At 37.2% G+C, this 26,675-nt stretch overlaps 1 protein-coding gene across 3 annotated transcripts; it reads right to left on the reverse strand.

Annotated features, from left to right (window-relative positions):
- Positions 1-384: 384 nt before the first annotated feature.
- Positions 385-26,463, reverse strand: Trx2 (Thioredoxin 2). Of its 3 annotated transcripts, none has more exons than XM_028304493.1 (3): positions 20,208-20,258; positions 17,649-17,824; positions 385-1,078 (listed from the first exon to the last, which is right to left on the reverse strand). In XM_028304493.1, exons 2-3 carry the CDS (start codon positions 17,817-17,819, stop codon positions 929-931), a joined length of 321 nt encoding a protein of 106 aa, XP_028160294.1. In that variant the 5' UTR covers positions 17,820-17,824; positions 20,208-20,258; the 3' UTR covers positions 385-928. The 3 variants fall into 3 exon arrangements, with proteins under 3 accessions (XP_028160294.1, XP_028160295.1, XP_028160296.1); XM_028304494.1 differs by lacking the exons at positions 17,649-17,824; positions 20,208-20,258 and adding exons at positions 20,954-21,129; positions 26,359-26,463 and having other exon boundaries at positions 798-1,078; XM_028304495.1 differs by lacking the exons at positions 17,649-17,824; positions 20,208-20,258 and adding exons at positions 20,954-21,129; positions 23,860-24,047 and having other exon boundaries at positions 798-1,078.
- Between the last annotated feature and the right edge of the window lie 212 nt (positions 26,464-26,675).

Genomic DNA, 26,675 nt, shown 5'->3' on the forward strand with positions numbered 1-26,675 from the left:
TTTGTACTATATGCGTTTCAGCTGAAAAGAGCTTGTAATAATAATTTTAGTTAATAAAGTTATGTGTAATCAAAATTGTATTTTATTGCTCAACTTATTCCCTATAAAAGTGTAAATTCCCATAGCAATTTGTAGTGTGTCAGTGGTTTTTAATAAAAAGTCAGGTTTACATTTTGACAATATTTATTGGAATAACAATACTTCGTAACATACATAAATGTGAAAAATATGCGAAAATTAATACGAGAAGGCTGTACGCGCGCCACCAACTAGGCAGGCGACAACTACTTTAAGACACCCGTTGGACATACAAAAATACGCTTCTACGGTGACAACAAAAATTGTGAACCTTCATTGGAGTCCTAGGCCAATACTCAAGTGTCACACCGTGACGAAGGACACCACACACCAAAAACGTTGCTAAAAATATACATCTTCATTAAATTTCAATAAGTGCGTCAGTGTCATCAAAACCCATAGTGAGAAGGCTGATCTGAACACAAGTTTTCCATACAAAACGTCGTTACAGCGTAATAAATACTGAACTTGAATAGTTAATAATTTAAGGAGATAAAAATGTTAAATTTATTACAGTAGGTATATGCCAGCATGATGTACTAGTATTATTTATTATGACGTATATTGGAATATGACACCACCCGTCGACTGTTGTTACCGTGCAGTTTTACAGTCAGCGTCAAAAAGTTCGTGACACCTAAAGTGGCCAGAAAGTAACACAACCTTATTCCGATTGCAACAAAGATGTATTGCGAACTTTTGGCTGCTTTGGGTGTCANGGGTGTCAGGAATTATTTGACGCTGGCTGTACGTGGGGACATTAGGAGACTGGACCAGTCATGTTAAATGCTTTCAAGTCCCATTGATGGTGGTGTCATACGCCCTGGGCAGCGCGTTGTACACCAAACGTCTACTTGTGCTTGAGGATGGTGTTTCTGAGCTTGTCCACGTTTGCTCCGGAGAACTCCTCGAGTTTCTTGCTGCTCTTGACGAAGACGAAGGTGGGCATCGAGTTGATGTTGTATTCGGTGGCGATGTCCTCGCACTCGTCCACGTCGACCTGGAAAGAATGAGAAGAAAATTATAAATATAATATCTTAAAAGAAATGTCTAAGAGGGGATCGAAGACACGACCCTTTGCTTGCCAGGCGACTGCTTGGAAGAGCATCTATCTAAGCTAAGATTTTTCAATCGTCAGATAACTTTTAACTAAAGAATAAGTTTGGTACAATGACAGTTTCAGTATGGGAAATATGTCAAAATGACCAGGTTCAGTTAAAAGATATTTGGTGATTGAAAAATCGGCCCTTAGACTACTTGATGTCAAAAAAAGTGGTGGTAGAGCTAGTTATAATTTGGGAACTGTCTTCGAAGGCATTTAATAAAAGTAATACTGACAATTACAATCTTGTAATGTTGTTCTCTTAAGTTTTTGTAAACCTATTCTTTCTCGGTTCTTCAACAAAAATCTAAAAAGTAAGTCTTTATTGTGTGTGTAACATAAAGGGCAATAAAATACAGACACACCACAATAAATTCCGTAGTTAATCAAACTGTAGCACCATCTTTTCCCTAATTGATTAGGTACTTAGTTAAATTGCGTCACATCAGCCTGTCAAGCGCCTATCACACAGTCCGGCACTAATGTGATTACAGACGGACCGCCCACTCAGTAAGGCCCTGGTCACATATTACAAGCGTCGAGAGTTTTCTAGAAGATATGTTTATGCTTTAGAAGTCCCCTGTCGAAGATTATCAGACTTCCACCATGGGAATCCAGAACCATCTCTAAATTGTCGACATTCCACCAGCTCGCACAACTAGGGAATGGAATTCGCAACCTGCTGCTTGCTATCTTTCCCGAACACTGCCTTTTCAAGGCGAGAGTGAATAGGCACAGGGCAGTTATGTTCCATCTTAGACTGCATCTCACTTAACATCTCATCAGGTGCAATTGCGGTCAAATAGCTATTGTTTTTTGACGTTTAAAGTGCTAAAGTTAATCAATCAATTTCGTAAAAAATAACACTGACTGAAAATTTTTACGACAAGCACCAGTGTGATAGTAGTCTTAGGTCGATTCCAATAAAAACCGGCATCTTTCACAAATAAACAAGTAAAGTTGACTAATATCGATTAACATTTTCCTCGTCGTAACTACGCGGGCTTTCAAGTGAAATCGTTTAACTTAGTTGTCACTCGTTTGATTACTTTGAAATATCTTGTTTTTGTTGAGATGATACTCATAACAAGATTTACAAATTCTATTGGCGCCGAAAAAAATATATACAGGGTGTCCCGTAATTTTTTTTATCTATCCTACTAATATTACAAATTCGAAAGTTTGGATGTCTGGATGTTTGTTACTCTTTCACGCAAAAACTACTGAACGGATTTTGATGAAACTTTACAGTATTATTGTTTATAACCCAGAATAACATATAGGCCATAATTTATGACGATTTGTGACAAACAAAATTTCACGCGGGTGAAGCCGCGGGCACAAGCTAGTTATCTCCAAAAGTTCGGCTGGCACGCCCTTTACGGGACACAATGTATGACATCTTTTAACATTGTATGTGCTTTACATTATCTTACGTTACTTTAGTTATAGTCTACCCAGACAAGTTACATAAACCGCAATCCTTGAAGGTCGGATCCAGTTTCCTCTATGTTGAGAAAAACATTCCTTCGTGTAACTATTATGTCATTATAAACTTTGTCTATTTGATAAGTTATGTTATTGTAATACTGTGATAAAAAGGTTACATGTTATTTTATAACAAACTTTTGTATTGCTGAGATAATTCATAACGAGTCTCACAGAAATAATGAAACTTTTTAGTTGCAACTCAGACTCAACCTACATTAATATAAAGTTAGTAATTTTGATTTCCAATCTATTTTAGATTTATCTATGTACCCAGTACCCAACCATGTCGTTAAAGTACAGTAAATAAAAAATATAAAAACATTTTAAAGTAGCACTAATCACAACTAGATAAAGTCCAGTATTCAATTTGATATGACGCCGTCCATACAAACGTGTATTTGATCCAACACAATGCAATGGACAACAGACATGCCCTTGTGAACCATAATCGATTGCAGCTTATCGATTCGCTGTTGTTACCGATGCGTCATTTAATCGATTTGATGTTCAAATGTGGAATCAAGACTGTTTTATTTATATTCATAATGTTATCATAGGTCTGAGTTTCAGTTACGTAAGAGGTCTATAGTGATTATCACTATTTGAACTTTTTCAGGGCCGTTACAAGGAATTTGTAATTTTATATTTATGAAGACTTATGGGTTACCAAAGTTTGTAAAGATATTAGTAGATTAAAAAGAAAAAAGTAAATTCCATTAAAGGAGCATTGAAATGAAATATTAATGAAAAAAATTACAAAAGTAGCCCATTACTAGCTCGTATTTATGAAAAAGTAATGGACAGGAACCTAACTATAAAAGGTAAACTTTATAAAACTTCTTTGATTCTAAGACTTTTCTACCATCCCATGATTACGTCACATTACATCTTATGTTTATTCAGAGGATGGGAAAACGCCATCCTTGTTTGCACTTTGAAGCTAAATTAAATTGAAAACAAGCTGATAAAACGTTTTATCCTCATTTAAAAACCGACGTGTTATGATTTATGAACTCGTTGGTCATTTTTAATTTAGGCTCTTAATAGTATGACTAACAGGAAAGAACAGGGAAAGGATATTGAAACAGGAAAATGAAATAATATTTGAAATAATTTAAATCTATATTAAAAAAAGCGAAAGGTCACTCATTGACTGACAGTCATCAAAAAATCTCAGAAACTACAAGTGCTAAGAGTCTCAAATTTTGCATGGGGGTTCCTTTTAGAACGTAGGTGCTCACTAAGAACGGATTTTACGAAACTCCACCCCTAAGGGGGTAAAACGGGATCCACACGTACGAAGTCGCGGGCAGCCGCTAGTAGTATGATATTAATAGGTAGAGCAAAAGCAAAATGCGCCTAAAAACCTGTATCAGTACGGGTTTAAAGAATTCAGATTCTTCTAACTAAGCAATTTCATAGTATTTATTTATTTTATACTTATATGCACATAGAACGGTGTACATAAGGCGGACTTAATGCCTTTCGGCATTTTCCTCCAGTCAACCTTAAGGCCAAACTGAGAATAAAGTAGGCGGTATAAAATTAATATGAATTTAGAAAAAAATAATTATATAAATAACATAGTATGACTCAAGTGTAATGTTAGCCTTCAGTTTTTTATCGACCATCAAGTTTTAGCTCCTGTTAACTAACGCCCGTATTCACAAAAACATTACTATGAGGTCTCACTGCGCGTGGAGATGGACGCACAGGGTGACACACGAACTAATCAAAAAGCTCTATTCAACGCTGTGCGTTCGATTTGCTGCTTCACTTAAGCAAGCATCGTTTGTGAATACGGATGTTAGAATCAAGAATTTGAAATACATTGTACAAATTGCTGTACCATTCTATAAACTATATGAGCCAGTNGGCGCTTGCTGGCTATCTTACTCACACCAATAGATAGAGCATATCCGTCACAATTGTGCGGCTGTGGGCCCGATCACTTACGTCTTAAAATACCGCCAAAATTTATCTTTAAACTAACGTCACAATTGTGTTCGGCTGGGCTGAAAGGGATAAACCATCATCCCTTAATATCTATTTACTTTTTCCAGTTATGTTTCCTATCCAAAGCGGCTATCAACGAAGATGCGTTTCCAGACTTCAGGGAACAGTTCAGGCCAGACCGAGCCGAAGCGAGAACGAGACAGAAATACGACTTCATCTTCGGAAGGAGAGAGATAAGGGATATCTTCGAGGACTACCATAAGAACTGCACGGGGTGTGATGATGACGTCGACGTGGCGGATAGAGAGGACCACGTCACTCAGTATTTGTCGGAGCTGATGGTGAATACGGACAGTGAGATCACTAGTTTACAGGTAATTAATCATGAAATTACTACTTACTCCCAAAGCTAATGCTGCGCTTTTTTTATGATATTACGACATTTTGGCACATTTGTATGCACCATGAACATGCCCACCCGCAGGGCGTTGCATTCACCAACTAACATGACATGACAGAAAATGGAAATGATTTAGCTAAAGGCAATTCTGTAAAAAAAAATTTTTCAAAAAGTCTAACGAACTTATGAAAAAAAAAACGTTTTACAGCAAATGCTCTTGTATTGGTTTCAGGCGAGTGACGTTGAAGAAACACGGGACGAATCAGGGTAAGCGTTGATCAGATTGTTATTTTTAAACTTCAAAAAGGAGGGTAAACAACCCTTAATTTACGGAATATAACCCCTTCATCTCCTATTCGTAAAAAAAATATTTTCTTTTATTTTTCAGTGAAATTATTTTTTAGAGAAAGTGACCAAACATTATAACTTTACCAGATAAAAGTGCTCAATCGGTGTTATGATGACACTGTTTTAATTCTTGAGTAATAAGAGTCGGCCGTTTGGTGTAGTGGTTCAGAACGGACTACTATGCCGAGAGGTCCCGGGTTCGACTCCCGGCCGGGCAGAAATTGAAATGATGAATTTTAATTTCTGTGACGGGTCTGGGTGTTACTATGTATAATATGTATGTATTTAAAAAAAAAGTATGTAAGTAGTATATCCGTGCTAGTACCCATAACACAAGCATATTAATTGCTTACTTAGGGGCTAGATGGCGCTGTGTGAGATTGTCCAAAGATATATTTTTTATTTTTTTTTATTTTTTTTAAGAGTATTTTGTCACTCTTTTCAGGGGAAAAGAAGATGGCTACTTCGCGTTTTTGACAGGGGAAGAGAAGGTCTTCGAAGTTGAAGGGATTTGGTCGGAACCTGCAAAGACGATCGTGGAAGAAAGCGAACTGCTCAATTATAATGCATTTTATTGAAAATACAACATAGTGTAATAACAAAGCTCTTTTATTTATTTCCCAACTAGCGGCCATTGAAGTAATATTACTACGTATACATTATAACTCAATGCTAGCGGCCGCCCGGGCGCCCGCGACTTTCGTACGCGTGGATCCCGTTTAACCCCCTTAGTGTTTGAATTTTGCAAAATCCCGTCTTAGTGAGCACCAACGTTCTAAAAGGACCATGCAAAATTTGAGACTCCTAGCACTTGTAGTTTCTGAGATTTCGTGATGAGTAAGTCAGTCAGTGACCTTCACAATTCGTGAAATGACCTACGAGTCCTACGACCTACCATTTATTGTCCCGAAGCAGTGGTAGGGTTAATATTGGGACGTGTAAAAGTGCTTTTTAAAAGCCTATTTGCAAAAATAAATGAATTTTATGAATTTTCTAAATAAAACATACTTACCTAGTGTCACTTTAACAAGGTACTATTATCCTGTATGGCAGGTATGTAGGTCTTATAACCTAGTCCTTTAAACATTAATCCTGAAATACTGCTGCAGTATTTGCTCATTAAAAATATGAGGATATTTTTTACTGACTGGCCAAATTGAACTAGACTTCTCACGCAAAAATACTTACTGCCAAATTAAAATTAACTACTCCCATAAAATAATTTAATGTTCTTTCCTAGCCACAATTTAACGATTTATCTAGAAGTTAGAAATCCATTTCATAATCAAGATTTCTTTCCACAAACTACACACCATTAATAACTTAGGTATAGCATACTGCATACCAATAAATAAGTTAAGTCATAAAACTTCTAAGATTTTATTTAGTTTCGAGACAGGCAGCCACCGTTCTTGGCACCAGAAGGATTAGCAAATAGGCTAAAACGTTAGTGATGCCAAAGTCACTCTGTCTTTCTGTTTGTTACATTTCACGAGCTACGTACGAGTAAGTAGGTAAGGATACAGGATTTGATAGCTATAGAAATAAGTTGAATTTGGGAACACACACTTTTTTCACAACAAAATCAAGAGAGTGAATTATTTTGGTTCTTTAGGAATTTTAAAGGTTTTACATTTATATTTGTATTAAGGAAGTCGTCATTTCTGGACTTCACTATTCAAAATTTTTCATCATCATCATCATCAGGACATTTTGAACTCCACTACAGAAGTCTCTCTATTTTACCACAGGCAAATGGCGGATTTGGCTTACACTCCCCACGCTGCCGCGCCGGTCAAACGGATTAGGGTAGGAAAATTATTTAGGCTGGGATGCATCATCTTACTTTCGTTCGTTCGTTTCAGCCGGGAGACGTCCACTGCTGGACAAAGGCCTCCCCCCAGGATTTCCACAAAGACCGGTCCTGCGCCGCTCGCATCCAGGCACCGCCCGCGACCTTCATCAGATCATCGGCCCACCTAGTGGGAGGCCTGCCCACGCTACGTCTTCCGGCTCGTGGTCGCCACTCAAGAACTTTCCTGCCCCAGCGGCCATCAGCTCTACGAGCTATGTTCTCCGCCCACTGCCATCTTACTTTAACACTCCAGTTACGGTTAAAGAAGTGGCGCAACTCAGCCTTAATCTTAAGAAATCAAGGAAGAAGAATGAAGATGTTAGTTTAAATTTTACGACCTTGCCTGATCAAAAGAATCAAAGTCAAAGTCAAAATTTCTTTATTTGTAGGTATAGATTTTTTAAATACATAGTAACTTACAAATCGTCAAAGATTTTGCTCTTAAGGAGCCTCTACATGTCTCATAATCTTTTTACCCTACCAGCGCTTCGAGACCAACATTTGGCAACTTTGCTGAGAAGAAGCGCTCTCCCTGTGATAGATAAAAATACAAATAAAGCCGCAAGCATAAACTAGTCCTAGCACTAGCACACAGCCAATATGCCACTTAAGCTCTCCATACTAGTATTTGCCTAAAACAGGAGATCCTTTAACCTTCACAGATTAAATACTACACGGGCCTCATGCCAAATAGCACAATGAATGGGCTTGGAACACCGCCAGCGCTGGTTTGTATGAAACTACCTTCATATCAAGCTTTTGTTCTGATTAGGTAATTAGCCGACGTATTAGCACCATAAGGCTAGCTTATTAGGGAAATAACTCCAGTTGGATTACTGCATTGTATATGGAAAGAGCTTGGGTCTTAGTTGACCTGCTGCAGTTTACTGATGTAAATTCTATGCTTCTATAGTTTGCAATGAAGTGAGTTGTTTTTGAAGTTTTGCTTTTGAAATGTGTTAAGTAATTTTGCCTGCAGATACCTAACAATCTGGCGCCAGATGGGATTCCGAGTTTGATTTCTGTTGGTAGGAATTTTCGTAACCAAGTAGGTACATAGGTACTTATGTAGTATAGTTATAAAGCTCTACTTCAGCGGTTCCCGAAAGGTGGTCCGCGGAACCCTGGGGTTCCGTGGAAAAGCCGCAAGGGTTCCGTAAAAAATATAATCCCACGTTTCGTGACCGACGTTGTTCGCTCGCACCGACTTGTTTACGTACAAGGAAGGGGCAGGACGTGCGGGCGGAGTAGTACGGGGGTTCCGCTAGGAAAAGTATAATCAATTTGGAAAATTTGGAAAAAAAATTGGGAAACCCTGCTCTACTTAGTATTTTTACTCGACTGCGCCAGAAGGAGGGTTATGTTTTTATATGTGTTTTTAAGCGCTTTACTCTATAAAGTATTTAGAAAACATCTATACAGAAAGAGCATGTTCATTCATGCGTATAAAATTAAATAATACTGTACGTATGTCGAACTACTCCCAAATCTTTTATAAAATTCATAAATATCGGCTTCAATAAATAAAAAAGTAGCGCTAAATATGTTGCTAGGCACAAAACTCGACAACAGCTGAACCAATTTGCTTAAAATATTATCTCTAGGAACTTCTCTTGATAATTTTTTCCTGGAATCATTTCAAATTCGGGGCAAACTGAATGTTTTTAATATTTTTTATAAGGACAGGAATACAGGATGTCTGTTGGGTATGCTAGAAATATTCGTTTAGGTCCATGGAAATTCCCTTGACTCTTTTTATGAAGAGAAAAATTATAAAAAAATCCTGGAATCATTCCAAATAAGAAACAAATTACAAAATTTAGATATTTTTTAAAGGTAAGTACACGTCCACTGTGAATGCTGGCATTACACTCTCCTATGTTCTTCTCATTAATTTCGTTGCGGGTCCAGTGATGATTGACCTTCAATGGTTGGGTTTTTACACAAGCTGTAGATCCTGGCTACACAGGAGTTGCAGCGGTGGGAACAAGAGGTGGGAATAGTCTCGAATGTGAAATCATACAAAGAAAACTAAAATCCGTTTCGTGCGTGCGGTGATTCCAGCGCTGGCCAAAAAGATTTTGGCTAAGCCAGCGGTCCCCAAACTNTGGCATTAATGAAAGGCTGGGAGTTAATATTATTAATCAACTGTAATGTTCGAAAACAATGTTAATATTAGGTGTTAATGTATGAAATTGTCGTTTTGTATAGAGAATCTGAAAAAATTAATTTTTCCATACAATCACATTTGTGATTTTTCAGATAACCACATAATTAATTTTTGGCGGTGTTGCCTGCTCCATACATCAATTCTACGTAAATAAAAATGTATTCCGTAAGAAAAACTAAAGAAATGATCGCAGAACCTAATAAAAATCAAAATAATCAAATTAATCAAAAAAATCGTGATTTTTAAAAAAAATCTGATTTTTTTGATTAAAATAAAAAAATCGTGATTTTTTTAAAAAAAACTGTTTTTTTTTTTATTAAAATAAAAAAATCGTGATTTTTAAAAAAAATCTGATTTTTTTGATTAAAATAAAAAATCGTGATTTTAAAAAAAAACTGATTTTTTTGATTAAAATAAAAAAATCGTGATTTTTATCCACCCTGTCGTCAGGTCATTCAGTCTCTAATGTACCAGAGACAAATGGAGGATTTGGTCTACACTCCCCACGCTGGTCAGACGGGTTGAGGAAGGTTGATGTCCGTATTTTCAAAATCTAAATTATCTTTATTTGTATAGACTAATTAAATTAATACTTACAAATCATCAAACGCTCTTAAGGAGCCTATACATGTCTCATACTTTTNAGACAAATGGAGGATTTGGTCTACACTCCCCACGCTGGTCAGACGGGTTGAGGAAGGTTGATGTCCGTATTTTCAAAATCTAAATTATCTTTATTTGTATAGACTAATTTAATTAATACTTACAAATCATCAAATGCTCTTAAGGAGCCTATACATGTCTCATACTTTTTTGCACTACCAGCGCTTCGAGACATACATTTGGCAAGTGCTGAGAATAAGCGCCGCAACAAACTCAGGCACCACTGTCTGTTTGGCTCTTAGTCTCCTTTTACGACATCTACGAGAAAAGTGGAAGTGGTCATATTCTACTCTGTCGGAATAAAAAGACAACTAGTGCTAGTGATTTTGATTTAATTTACTTGCTTGATGCCTAAGGGTGGATTCGACCAAACAAGAGTAAATATTAATCTCAGAATAAATCGTCAGTTTTGCCCATACTGAAACTATCAAAGTGCCAGTTATACCAGGAGTTATTCTCGGATAAAAGTTTGGTCGAATCGGGCCTAAATAAATCTTATTTAGGTTGACCGCAATGTGACTGAGGTGACCGTGCCCTCAAGGTCATGTCATAGGAATCCGCAATGAAGCCAAGGTTACCTAAAGGACGGCTGACGTAATATGGCGGCGTGAAAATGCCGTTAAAACGTCTGAGTTGCACCACCTAACTTTAACGATAACCGGTTTTTTTGTACGGAGTTTGACAGATTTTTGACGTTTGTTAAAGTAAAAGTAAGATGGTGCAACCCAGCCGTAGTGCCTTTTTCATGTGATGCGGATTTACCACGCGTGCGGATCTGATTTCTCTGTTTCTAATCTATGTTTGAGTTGCGTGCGTGTTAGCCCGCGTAGGAAAAACATGTGGGATAATGAAATACGGGCAAAAAATCAGCATCACGGAAAAAAGGCACTAAGGCTGGGTTGCACCATCTTACTTTAACTTTAACAAACGTCTTTAAATTTAAAAAACAGCTTCATATCACTTCGCTAGGTACTGTTGAAGCCCGACGGATTAGCAAGCTGAAGTGGCAATGGGCAGGGCACATAGTACGCAGAACTGTCGGCCGATGGGGCAGAAAGGTTCTGGAATGGAGGCCGCGTACCGGAAAACGCAGCGTGAGACGTCCACCTACAAGGTGGACCGACGACATCGTAAAGGTAGCAGGGAAGCGCTGGACGCAGGTCACTACCAATCGATCAACGTGGAAAGCATTGGGGGAGGCCTATGTTCAGCAGTGGATGTCCTATGGCTGAAATGATGATGATGATGATAAGGTACTGTTGAAGTACTATAAATATGTATTTTTACTTGTCAGACATCGCAGATGGGATTTCCAACGACCGACACGCTTACTTCTTACGGATATGATATAAATTACTTACTAAAATAGATTGGGAAAAAATATGTACAGAAAACAGCAAATCAGAGTAGGTACACATTTTGATGAAAGCAAACACATCTATTACAACTGCATAAGAAGCTGCAGTGTGAAGCTTGATGTGCTCATCTGTACTTCTTTGAATTGTTTGTGCCAACTTTTACAATGCGATAACTGGATATTGTTTTGATGGAACATAATTTTCTAATGTCCGTCATAGTGAAAAAAATTAAGTAGAGCTGGTTCAACGGCGAATAAAACATAGAAATACTATACTATGCAAACGCACATTTGAACTGTTACATTGCAAAGTGAATAAATTAATATGAACCCGGTGGGATTCGAATCGCCAGACGTTGTGGTCACCGTCTGCACGCGAACCACCATTATACCAGTCAGTCGTAAAAAAAATCAAAATTAAAAGCCGCAAAAAATGGCAAGTTCAGAAGGGCGTCACGTCACAGTAAAAAAAAGTTCGAGCAGTAACCACTGACCTGTATTATTACACACTGGTCAAGCTGTCTCCATAAGTCCATACAAATGACAGTTAATTTTGTGTGGCAATTTGAAGCGCCACTACGATTGTCCCGAGAACTAATTTTAACGTACGTTGCAAGGAGTGAGCATAGGAGTAAGCGAGTAAGACATCGCTAATTTTAGTTCTATGAATAAACGTACAGCCTACAGTATGGCCTACAGCGCTAAAATGGCGAAACTCAAATAGGCACAGAAATATTATGACAGCAGCCAGTCCAGCATAATACAGGTCAGTGGCAGTAACAACGGTAATCTGTGGCCCTGCTTTTGATACCTAGGTCTTTTTAGGGCACTAAAATGACCCAAATATAGACGCCCATTTCATACTGCAGTCTTTAAGTAATTAATTACAAACTATCGCGAATGATGTCATTGGGACAAAAATATCATTTATCATGTTGTTTTGAGCTGAAAATAAAATATTTTCTATTCGGTTATCGTAGTAATGGTTGTTGAAATGTATTCTGGTCATGATAATTTGACATGTATAATAAGCAGTCGGCGACAGTCTAGGACTCTAGGTACTTGGAATAATAAGAATAAGGGGATTGTCTTAGTTTCAGTCTTTTATTTGGCCGAGATGAAAAAACATAGTTCGAGATTATACTTCAGTACTACTACAGTCAGTGTTTGACGCTTTTTTCGTGACACCTAAAGTGGCTAAAAAGAATCCAGTAATGATAACAGCGCCCTCCTTACAATGTCATAGCTAGGACGGTTCAGTGTAGGACATCTTTAAGAGAGATTTTTCAACAACCATGTGATGGCGCGGGTCGTATCTAACGATATTTTTCTTTCTATTGTCCTCTTTCTCTCTATATCTTACGTCATTTATCACTATGATTTATTTTATTTTCCACGAGTCTACATGGACTTGGCTGAATCGAAATGACTAAAAAACAAACATTAGCTTCTATAGTATATTATTATTATGACCCGCATAATAGTGAACATATTTGTTAAAATAAGTACCTATGTACACTTATGAAGCAATAAATAAATGATTATGATTATGTTCTCACGGAAATTCCTGACTTTTATGTTATTTACTAGTGCATAGTGTAGCACTGTTTTTTGCATGTTTATTTTTGGAATCAATCGAGTTACACTTTGGCTAGTACCCGTGATATATGAGTAAACAGCTGATACAATGTGGGTACACTTATTTATGAAGTGGTTTCAGTGATTTTTAAAGAAACTACTAAGTACTTACTTATTCTGTGCTACTACATGGGTTCTGGTGTGGTCAGCTAACCATATAAAATTGAAGTACCTATGTGAAATTTTAAAGAATTGGCTAGTTTAACCAAAAGACGTCGACTGCTGGACAAAGTTGTGCCCAGATGCTTGCCCCAACCTTTATCGTTGGTCAATCGAGTGGGACACATACACTTCCAGCCCGTGGTTTTCTTTTCTATCCCAACGGCCAACAATTCTACGAGCTATTCCCTCTTTGAGTTCGGCAATGCTGCAGACTATGTCGGACTTTCAAACTAGATTATTCTCTAAACTAGGTAGATACTTAGATTACAGTTTTGATATTTAATAATAGTGTAAAAAGCGTGTAATCTAACTTGCAGACATTACACACGGCATAATCGTTAGACAAACACAGCTCTGTCTGCTGATACGAGCAACTTATCAGCGAATAAAATTACATAGTCACCAACATAATTTTGGTTGAAAAATAGCCTGTATTACAAGGAGATAAGACACTTGTGCCACTGTGTTTAGCTTGAAGTGCTGTCGACTAGAAACAGGTGTGGGGGATTGGCCAGGGATTATTCATTGATACATGCAGGATATGGCCCGTGATATGGCAGTCATGTTTTATGCAAGTCAATTAATAGGAGTAATTTTTAGAGCAATAGGTTTGTTTTTTAGCGTCTTATATATATAGGTGCTATATACTATATTGCAATAACCTGCACTCTACTACATATTTATCAACCCGTAGAGTGCCGTAGACGACAGCACATCAAGATCTCTCTTGGGTTGCTGTATTGTAATAAGATCGAACTTGCAACAAACACAACAAACCTGTATGGTTTTGTGTTAATAAAATATGACAACATATTTATTTTAAGTTTGCCAACAAAATTATGTACCACAAGTTGTGATAGCAAACCACAATTAGCAAACGTGTTGATAACACTCCCCATGCGTTTGATAAGGATAACTTTGATAAGGTTATTATTCCATTATTGTTTCATTTTATTTGTCTGTAGGTTGAGTGTAGACAGTCAGCGTCAAATAGTTCGTGACACCAGGCCTGTTCATCTCCGCGAGTTTACATCGAAAACAAAACACGCACGATGGCCCACCTACAGGATACTATTCGACAAGGCCTCACATACGAGCGAACATTGACTCACGCACGCGTATTCTTGTGTATGATGGAAGAAAATGGTGTACTAAATACTGTGCAGTATTTAACTGCCTAAATAATAATAAATCTTTGGACAATTTCACACAGCGCCATCTAGCCCCAAAGTAAGCAACTTAATGCTTGTGTTATGGGTGCTAGCTTAACGGATATACTACTTATATACTTTTTTTTTTAAATACATAAATATTATACATAGTTACACCCAGACCCGTCACAGAAATTAAAATTCATCATTTCAATTTCTGCCCGGCCGGGAATCGAACCCGGGACCTCTCGGCATAGTTGTCCGTTCTGAACCACAGATAATAAAAACACAGAATGTACTTTTTTAAGTTGCCTCAAGACACTGAGAGGTAAATAAGTAGTTAATATTATTCATGATAATTCATGCTAAATCATGTATTTTCTCCGCCATTTTCCGCAGTTTGGCACCTCACGTCACATCATTTTACCGAAGTCAGCCCTATAGCTTCGGCGCAGTGCCGATCACTGACGTTTGCCAACAAAATGGTGCTTGACTCTTGAGACAGGCTAAATCACACCATATTGTTAATGACATTGGGCATACATTTTTTTAAATACCTTCGCGAAGTAAAACTTCTGTACGTAGTACTTATTATTATTCTGTGGTGACACCGAAAGTGGACAACACAACCTTATTCCAACTATAACAAAAACGTGTTGCGAAGTTATTGGCTACTTTGGGTGTCACGAACTATTTGACGCTGACTGTACACTGCGGTTAGTGACGTCATGTCTACGAAGTTGCCTAAATACGGTCGTTGGTCATAGTATAGTAAATATTTAGCAGAATGACATGTACTATTTTATTTACTTTGGAATTTGGTTCTAAAATTAAACTTGAAGATGTTAACTTATTATCATCAGGTCATTTAGTCGCCACTGCAGGAGCATGACCCTATCTAATTTACTAGCTAAGGGCAAATGGATGATGATGTTACATGGCACATAATTGTATGTAACTGTTACGGTCAAAGTGATAAATGTGAAAATTATGAATAATCGCCGGTTATTATGAATAATTACCGCATGGTTTGGTAAATGTGATTAATATGAGGTCACTTATGTGTGTATAAAACTAAATAGGCGGCTTAGGGGTGGCCCAAGGGCCACCCCCGCCGCACCTTAACCTATTTTTCACTTTAAATCAAAACATTATGTTATAGGCATCATGGAAAAGTAATATTATGCAAAAAACATTCCAAACTCATTATGCCAAATTATATTAATATATATGATATCAAAACGTTCAAAAGTTTGGCTGTACACGAGCACGTACACAAGATGTTGTTCTCTTTTATGAAATTTGTTAGTACTAAGGTTGAATTATTAAATAATCACTGTTAAATGTGATTAATTTATCACTTTTACCGTGACTGTCGGTAACCGGTTATTATTAATAATTTTCAATTTATCACATTAACCGTAACATAACAACAAACATAACCGAGATTATTATTAATATTGATTTTGTTATTCTAATAGAAACAGTGAAATAAGTAGCATAGGTTCATGTGCATTTTGATATTTCAGATGACCAAAATTTAATTTTCTTGTAAAAGATAATCATAATCGTGCGCATACGCATCGCACCAACTATGTAAATTGGATAATTTGTAGAAGAGAACGTATAGATCCGGTATGTCAGTAAGTGCTTATTCATCTTACAAATTAGTGACCTATTTAAACGCATATAAGAATTATGCCCGTTTTCACCATCAATCCCTAATTTTTAAGTGACCCCTTGTAAACAAAATTCCTGTTATTTGTTACCATAGGGTTCACTTAAAAATTAGGAATTGATGGTGAAAACGGGCATTAGTCACCTATTGACATTTGTCCCATTTCTATTACACAAATCTATGGTGATATTATAGATCTGCGCTTAACTGGGACAGTGCTTGAGGTATGGGAGCGTCACGAAAGGGTGTTTTTGAGACGTCAAATGTCAACGAGACTTCAGATTTTTCAGATTTGTATGTTCAGTCACGAAATAATAATGTCAATGTCACCCCTCTCGTGCCATTCCCATTCTCTAGACCAGGGTTTACCAATTTTTTTTGCCAAGGAACCCTAATTGATTATACTTTTCCTAGCGGAACCCCCGTACTACTCCGCCCGCACGCCCTGCCCCTCCCTTGTGCGTAAACAAGTCGGTGCGAGCGAACAACGTCGGTCACGAAACGTGGGATAATATTTTTTACGGAACCCTTGCGGCCTTTCCACGGAACCCCAGGGTTCCGCGGACCACCATTCGGGAAACGCTGCTCTAGACCTATAGAGTAAAATTTCCGTTAGACGCACGTTGAACACTATTTTAAAATGATATTTACTTAAAGATGTTCAACTTTTGTTAGTTAATTGTTGAGCGTTAGCAGTATTAATATTTGAATATTTACCCAAACATGTAAAAATAGTGACATCCAAGTATTTCAAACTAGCTTTCCGCCCGCGGCTTCGCCCGCGTGGAATTTTGTCTGTCACAGAAAAACTTTATCGCGCGCGTCCCTGTTTCAAAAAACGGGATAAAAACTATCCTATGTTCTTTCCCGGGACTCAAACTATCTCTATGCCAAATTTCATCAAAATCGGTTGCGAGGTTTAAGCGGGAAAGCGTAACAGACAGACAGACAGACAGAGTTACTTTCGCATTTATAATATTAGTTGGGATGTAATAACAAGTATGACAAATAGATATAGCGAACTAAACGAGTTTTATGTTAAAACGAGTACGTGTGAACTGTGACGATCTTCCGACACAAGGTCCAAGCTATTATAGTAATTTTCAAGTTATTTCAACCCTATTTCTCTGTTAGATAACCAGTTCGAAGCCCCTAAGACACGACTGTATATCTTTATTGTTTATCATTCGTGATGTATTATGCTTGGCCACTTTTGGAGACAGACAGTAAAATTAGTAGATCAGTGGCCGATCTGGATGTCGTAAAATGCTACTGAGACCCATTTTCTACCAAAGCGAAGAGATGTGTTTTCACCAATTTGATTTCCGAACCGAAACTAAGAGGAGAGGTGCTATGGAAATAACGAGATCATGGTCATTCAAATACATCTGTCCTCTCTTCGCTTTGGTGGAAAATGGACATAAGGGACTTTGCGTACATTAGATCTCATGAAGCCGTCTGGTCAACGCGGAGGAGTGTAGGCCAAATCCCTAGTCTTTAACGGTGCATGTGTATTATTACAAATACACGCAATAAAACTGCTGATTTAAATAATTTTATAGCATTTTCCTGCAAAAAAAAGGAGGGAAGAAGGCTTACCTTGAGGACGACCAGGCTGTCAGCCATTTCCGTGGCCATCTCGTCTAGTTTGGGCCCGATCATCTTGCACGGCCCGCACCAGGTGGCCATGAAGTCGATCACCACCAGCTTCTCGCCAGCCTCGGCCAGCCTGTTCTTCAGGTCTTCGGAGTCCTTGATGTGGATCGACATGTTTACTGGAATTAAAAATACTTTATTTAGGATACAATGCCTTGATAAAACGATATAATGGTGGGCATGTTAGGCTAGCAGCAGTTGGGGTCACCAATCTGCGACTCTTTCAATGAAAAGGTTTAGACTCTTCAGTTCTAAGGTAATTTGACTTTGAAAAAAATCCTCAGATATAGCGACACCATGAAAACAGGCAGGTACGATAAATAAATCTCTATTTGACAAAATCAAAGTGAATTATGTCAACGTGAAATTGTGAACTCCGTCAGTTTATAATACATCGCGTCATTATTGTAAACTAACAGTGGGTTAGGTGAGATTGTAATCTAACTTCTTATTATCATCTGACGGAATTTACAATTTTATGGTGACAAATACAAAGTTGAGTTACTGCCATAAACCCGTTATGCACTGTGGTCTATGGGGGCGGACTAGCGTCTAGCGTGTTGATAACAAAACGATAATGGGAAATCGATACAACACAAGATCAACGGTTCCACTTGACCGTTATTACTCAGGACTTAAGGTTGAAAATTTTGTCGCAAGTCACTGGAGTAAGTATGCAATATTTGTAGCTATGAATGTTCTCTTGTAGAATACCTACCTACCTATCTACTAGTTTGATGATGTCATGGCTTGTTTGTACTAATTATGGTAAAACTACGTCTGTTTAACATAATTAATTATCAACATAAATACACGCACGAAAAACACCAACAACATCGAGAATTTTCCATTTCAAAGTAGTTACAGTCAGCGTCAAATAGTTCGTGGCACCCAAAGTAGCCAGAAAGTTCGCAACACGACTTTATTGCAATGAGGGCTATCGTTTTAGCGCTCACCAGTTAGCGCCACTGTAGAGTAAGGTCCTGTCACTTGCTAGTAGCGAAGACAGTGGCACCAACTGGTGAGCGCTAAAGTGGTAGGAGGACTATCGCATTTGCACTCATCAATATGGCGCCACTGTAAAGTAAGGTCCTGTCACTTGCTAGTGGCGAAGACAGTGGCACCAACTGGTGAGCGCTAAAGTGGTAGGAGGACTATCGCATTTGCACTCATCAAGATGGCGCCACTGTAGAGTAAGGTCCTGTCAATCGCCAGGGGTGCCAAAGTATAAAAACGATAGCCCTCATTGGAATAAGGTTGTGTTGTCAACTTTTCGGCCACTTTGGATGTCACGAACTATTTGACGCTGACTGTACTTATTTAGACAATTGAACTGTCAAGTGTCAAGTTGACAGACCCTACAGGGTATCAAACCTGGAACTTTGGCGTTTGAAGGTATCCTATCATTGCAACTACGATACTGTCTGATTTTATTATAGGTAGGTACCTACTACAATTTATTATAGCCATTTAGGTACCTAGTAGATTAGATTGGAATGTTTCTTTAGGTAGGTATTCTGACCTAATTGAATATATTGTGTTATTTAGAATTGAACTTAAATGAAGTAAATTAAGCTATTAATCATCACATAGCTGTGTAGAGAATAAAATCCTACTAATATTACCTATAAAGGTGAAAGTTTATGTGGATGTTTGTTACTCTTTCATGCAAAAACTACTGAATGGATTGGGCTGAAACTTTACAGTATTATTATTTGTAACCCAGATTAACATATTATAGGATATAATTTATGCGAATCTGTGGCACTAAATTTCACGCGGGCAAAAGCTAGTAGATTATAAGCAAAGTGACCTACCTAATTAAAGTTTTTGTTTGCCTTGTTTATAACATAGTTTTTATTTCTTTAACATGTTTCAATGTCACGATAATACGAATCAAGATAGAAAGATAGGATATTAAAGTATTTTCTGTCATGTGTAATAATATTACAGGGAAAATGAACTGTAATAAATAAAAATTATTGTACTTTTTCCGCATAAAGTATGACAAAATTATTCTTTCACAATTGGAGGAAATACCTACTACCTACACAATCAGATGATTTACCGGCTATTCAACATACACGAAAAACAATAGTAGTTCAAGTCAATTAACATTCTTATTTTAATAGATTACAAATGCTAATGTGGAAGTTTAGAACTCTAGAAGACTAAATCAATACCTAAAACAAGAAGTTTGAATCAATCTATTGAGTAAATTCTGTATTGTTTGAGTTACAACTCTATAGAGGAATATTTATTTATGGTTAAAAGTGGTTAAAAGAAACTAACGCGCGGTAAAGATTTTTCCTTGTTTCTTGTAATGACTTACAACAAACAGCGAAACCGAGTAATCAATACACCTCTCTGTCCTACATTAGCGAAAGAACGAGATAACAAACAATAAAAAACAAAAAAGAATTCATACAATCTCACCAGCCAGTTCGCAAAAAAAGTCAAGGTTTTATGCGACCGTAAAAAAATGATTAGCACAACACTTACCGGTATTTAAAACTAAAAAATATCACAGACTATACGTTAACTTTTTAACGTGTTGAGNAAACATGTCAGTCAATTTGACAACCTTTGTCGGAAACATTATTCAATGAAAATATTGTCCAAACCCTTAGTATTTCTCTTCGACAAATACTTTAACACATTGTGAACCACTTTTCTTTCACGACTATAAAAATATTTTAGCAATTTAATTCATAATACTAATTGCGCACATTTAAAATAAACTTTGTTTACACTTTGACAGCAATAGACTGACATGCAAGGTGACATGTCAATGAAGTTTTCAGTTACTGTTGCCATTAAAAGAAATTAGTACCATTACTTTTCCGCAACATGGCGAGGGTTTTTATGTTCCTGGTCAGGCTATAGATCAGTGGCCGATCTGGATGTCGTAAAAGGCTACTGAGACCCATTTTCTACCAAAGCGAAGAGATGTGTTTTCACCAATTTGATTTCCGAACCGAAACTAAGAGGAGAGGTGCTATGGAAATAACGAGATCATGGTCATTCAAATACATCTCTCCTGTTTGCTTTGGTGGAAAATGGGCCTTAGGAATTTTGCGTACATTAGATCTCATGAAGCTGTCTGGTCAGTGCGTAGGAGTGTAGGCCAAATCCCTAATCTTTAACGGTGCATGTATGTATATTATTACAAATATACGCAATAAAACTGCTCATTTAAATAATTTTATAGCATTTTCCTGCAAAAAAATGTAGGGAAGAAGGCTTACCTTGAGGACGACCAAGCTGTCAGCCATTTCCGTGGCCATCTCGTCTAGTTTGGGCCCGATCATCTTGCACGGCCCGCACCAGGTGGCCATGAAGTCGATCACCACCAGCTTCTCGCCAGCCTCGGCCAGCCTGTTCTTCAGGTCTTCGGAGTCCTTGATGTGGATCGACATGTTTACTGGAATTAAAAATACTTTATTTAGGATACAATGCCTGGATAAAACGATATAATGGTAGGCATAAAGGCTAGCAGCAGCTGGGCTCACCAATCTGCGACTCTTTCAATTTAAAGGTTTAGGACTCTTCAGTTTTAAGGGAATTTGACATTGACTTTGAAAAAAAAAAATCCTCAGATATAGCGACACCATGAAAACAGGCAGGTACGATAAATAAATCTCTATTTGACAAAATCGAAGTGAACGTCAACGTGAAATTGTGAACTCCGTCAGTTTATAATACATCGCGTCATTATTGTAAACTATCAGTGGATTAGGTTACATTGTAATCTACCTACAGATTTCATCTGACGGAATTTACAATTTTACGGTGACAAATACAAAGTTAAGTTACTGCCATAAACCCGTTATGTACTGTGGTCTATGGGGCCGGACTAGCGTCTAGCGTGTTGATAACAAAACGATAATGGGAAATCGATACAATACAAGATCAGCGGTTCCACTTGACCGTTATTACTCAGGACTTAAGGTTGAAAATTTTGTCGCAAGTCACTGGAGTAGGTACTCAAAGTTTATAGCTATGAATGTTCTTACAGAATACATCTACTAGTTTTATGATGTCATGGCTTGTTTGTACTAATTATGGTAAAACTACGTCTGTTTAACATAATTAATTATCAACATATAAATACACGCACGAAGAACACCAACAACATCGAGAATTTTCCATTTCAAAGTAGGTACAGTTAGCGTCAAATACCTAGTTCGTGACACCCAAAGTAGCCAGAAAGTTCGCAACACGACTTTATTGCAATGAGGGCTATCGTTTTAGCGCTCACCAGTTAGCGCCACTGTAGAGTAAGGTCCTGTCACTTGCTAGTAGCGAAGACAGTGGCGCCAACTTGTGAGCGCTAAAGTGGTAGGAGGACTATCGCATTTGCACTCATCAAGATGGCGCCACTGTAGAGTAAGGTCCTGTCAATCGCCAGGGGTGCCAACTGTTAAGTATGAAAACGATAGCCCTCATTGGATTAAGGTTGTGTTGTCAACTTTTCGGCCACTTTGTCACGAACTATTTGACGCTGACTGTACCTATCCAGACACTTGAACTGTCAAGTGTCAAGTTGACAGACCCTACAGGGTATTAAACCTGGAACTTTGGCGTTCGAAGGTATCCTATCATAGCAACTACGATTCTGTCTGATTTTATTATACTACAATTTATTATAGCCATTTAGGTACTAGATTAGTACCTACTTTTCTTTAGGTAGGTATTCTGACCTTCCTAATTGAATTTATTATGAAGTAAATTAAGCTATTAATCATCACATAGCTGTTTGGAGAATAAAAGAGATTTTAAGCAAACTGACCTACCTAATCAATGTTTCTGTCTTTATTGTTTATAACATAGTTTTTATTTTCTTACCATGTTTCAATGTCACGATAATACAAGTCAAGGTTCTAAGATAGGATATTAAAAGTATTTTCTGTTATCTGTAATAATATTACAGGGAAAATTAAATGTAATAAATAATAATTGTACTTTTTCCGCATAAAGTATGACAAAAATTATTTTTTCACAATGGAAGGAAATATCTACCCTATCTACACAGTCAGATGATTTACCGGTTATTCAACATACACGAAAAACAATAGTTCAGGTCAATTAATATTCTTATTTTTATAGATTACAATTGCTAATGTGGAAGTTTAGAACTCTAGAAGACTAAATCAATACCTAAAACAAGAAGTTTGAATCAATCTATTGAGTAAATTCAGTATTGTTTGAGTTACAACTCTATAGAGGAATATTTATACAGGGTGGAAACGATAAGTGATCTCATTCGATTATTTCTAAACTATACAAGATATCGAAAAACTGATTACTAACCCTGAAAGTACTTCACAAGCTCTATCCAACGGTACCAATATTAGGTTACAGAATTAACTGAATCTATCCGAAAACTTAATGTTTTCAGCTTCCATACTAAATGTATGCCAGCCAAACAATAATAGAATTATTAATTTTGTTTATTAAATAATAAACACTTAAAATGAACTCGTAAATAGCATTCTTATTTAAAATTATTCTTGGAAAACATTGGTTTTAGGTTTTACTTGCTATAAAATTAACAAGACATGAGTGCCATGACTGTGGCTGTACTAAATGTATGGAAGCTGGAAACATTGAATTTTCGAATGGATCCAGTTTATTTTGTAACCAATTATTGGTACCGTTGGATAGAGCTAGTGAAGCAGTTTCAGGATCAGTAATCAGTTTTTGAATATTTTGTATAGTTTTTAATATTATGTGGTTTTACTAAATGTATGGAAGCTGGAAACATTGAATTTTCGGATAGATCCAGTTTATTCTGTAACCTATTATTGGTACCGTTTGAAAGAGCTTGTGAAGCACTTTCAGAATCAGTAATCAGTTTTTCGATATCTTGTATAGTTTAGAAATAATCGAGTGAGATCACTTAACGTTTCCACCCTGTATAAGGTTATCCAAAGAAACTAACGCGCGGTAAAAATTTTTCCTTGTTTCTTGTAATGACATACAACAAACAGCGAAACCGAGTAATCAATACACCTCTCAGTCCTACATTAGCGAAAGAACGAGATAACAAACAATAAAAAACAAAAAAGAATTCATACAATCTCACCAGCCAGTTCGCAAAAAAAGTCAAGGTTTTAGGCGACCGTAAAAAAATTATTAGCACAACACTTACCGGTATTTAAAACTAAAAAATATCACAGACAATACGTTAACTTTTTAACGTGTTGAGGCAACGACGTTCCGCCTATGACTGCCGGCACCAAACAAACAACTCGACTCCGTTCAATGTTGACTTGGCACACGGCCATTATGGAGCCATGACGTCATGCACGACATGACTTGTGAATCACAATCGTCGCGGTGACGAGATATCCAAGAATCGTAACGATGATTTCGTAGATTCCTATACTGAATTAATCGTGATGCAATTGATGAAGGAGCTAAATAACTTCCTAGTTGTTTCATTGAGTAAAATACCCATTTGACTATGACGTGTTGCTGCGAAACTAGTAGTTAATGTGCCCAAAATTTGTATTTGGTAGGCCCTAGGAAGGTGCTCATGTAGACAGCAACTGAAGGAGTGTTGGACTGATGTTCCCGATTGAGGTATATTCGACTAAGTATCTTCCTTAGACAAGTGGCAAAACTTGACACCTGTAATTTCAAAAGGACTTCGCTCCGGGGCAAGTTCTGACTTCTGAGAGGTGGTTGCTTAATATGGGCCTCTTAAGAAGGCTCAAGGTCACCCAAAGTTCGATGCAGCGTGATAAGCTCGGCGTTTCCCTGCGTGATCAAATCAGAAATGCGGGGATCCGCAGGAGAACTAGTGACCGACATAGCCCGAAGAATTGCTAAAATCAAGTGGGCGGGGCAGTGGGCACATAGCTCGCAGAGCTGATGGCCGCTGAGGCAGAAAAGTTCTCGAGTGGCGACCACGGGTCGGAAAACGTAGTGTGCCTCCACCAGGTGAACCGACGATATAGTGAAAGTGGCGGTGGTGGAAGGCGGGAAGTGCCTGGATGCGGGCAGCGTAGGACCGGTCTTTGTGGAAATCCTTGGGGGAGGCTTTTGTCCAGCAGTGGACGTCACTGAAACGAAAGAACTTCGAAGGGATAGGATTTTCGGAGCGACCAAAAAGTGCCTCTTATTGTCTATGGGGTGGCTTTTCCCGCGTGTCGGTCAAATGTCGCGGTCGGTCTGTTTTGTGACAGTTTTTAATTTTATCCCACGCACTTCTCAAGTTGTTTTATGTGCGATTTTACAGCAAAAACGTCTTGTGTGCTGACTGTACAAGCTAAACAAACACTGTAGCATCTTATGTCCATTCAATAAGGGCGATTTTGCAACATACATTTGTAGACTAATGTGCCTGTTGCTGTACACTTTATGGCCTTGAATTTGAAATTAAGATAACTCCCACAATTAATAATTGTAGACATGAGAAAATTTTGGCTATACTTCTCGAACTGGATAAAATTGTTGTCAGTACAGTAGCTTCAATTCTGTGCTTTATTGCCTTATCATAAGGGTTTTTAAGAGTTTAATGAAAGAAAAAAGCAGGTTAAATAGGTTTTATATCTAATAAAAAACAGTTTTAATTGGTACTTGTACTATACTACTAGATTCTCAGGACAATTAATATTTCTATAACTTTCACAATCCACAAGACAGTAACTGGTAGGAAACATTGAATATTTTTATTAACTTAATAACTGTTACCTAAAGCTAAATTGAGCAATGATTTTACAGTCATTACTTACTTGGTCAATTTTATTATATTTATTAAATCATTTTTATTTTATTTATTTATATTATACATTATTTTACTGAACAGCTGATTTGAATCCTTTTCTTTCTAGTTTTTTTTATTATCTTTGCTGAAAAATTGGGTGATATAGAAAAACAACATACTGATTTTACGAAGAAATTACTGCATTTGCCTATGACAATAATCATCATAATTTAAAGCTTTAAAGAATGAAATACAGCTAAGAAAATTTACACATTATGTAGAATTATCAAGGTTAAATAAGACAGTAGATCAAATTAATTAGATAAGGAAAATAACATGTATAATATTTTAATTCCATTTATGAAGAATAATTATTAATAAACCCACTCAAGGCCTAGCAACTTGTATAATAATGTAGTCCAAACCAAGTCATTGAACTCTGTAATCCCCCCTAATACTTAAGTACTGGGCCCATTGGACCCTGGCGACCTAAATTCCAATGGTGTACCTACTAATGTACTTATACTTATCATAATGCGTCGTTTTCCAGACATTTGCCGCGTTTTCAACGGCACTTAGTAGTGCAGTAGGTTAGTAATTACAGATTAACATCTACAAACGTGGAACATAGCGTAACAATCTACCTACTCAAAACATAGGTACATAATATACTAAATTATGCACCAATAATCAATAAATTACCACCCACAATGACTCATCCATCATTCTGACGACTAAAACACGATTTATAACCAGTGAATGGTAAGTAAATGATGTGAAACGCAAAAAAAATATTAAGTAAAGCGTACTTGAAAAATCAATGACACTCGAAGAGTCGATGTGAACCATGGCTTATTTGCCATTAATACATACTGTATTGGATGAAATTTGTGTATAAGATATTGATAAATGCAAAATACGTTAAAGAAAATTACTTACGTGATTAGAAGATGAATAAATCAATCACGAAACCGGCAGAGCACGCGGCAAGCAAAGTTACACCAAAAATGACACAACGAATGAATGATGTATTTTCTCTGCCGTTGTAATCGTCGTTCATGATTCCGATTGGTCAACAAACACAAGGCATCTTTATTTCAGCTAATCAGTGAACAGATAATTTCAAGGTTATTTTGAATGTCAAGTATTGCCCAATCAGAGAAAAAACAAGTTTCATTTCAAGCAGTTGTTTCTTGAAGTCGTAGCGCACATTCATTACTTTGTATGATCCCATGCAACAATTTATTAAAAAAAAA

The sequence above is a fragment of the Ostrinia furnacalis genome, unplaced genomic scaffold (assembly GCF_004193835.3).
Source record: "Ostrinia furnacalis isolate ACB-3 unplaced genomic scaffold, ASM419383v2 OfSCF1439, whole genome shotgun sequence".
Lineage (NCBI taxonomy): Eukaryota > Metazoa > Arthropoda > Insecta > Lepidoptera > Crambidae > Ostrinia > Ostrinia furnacalis.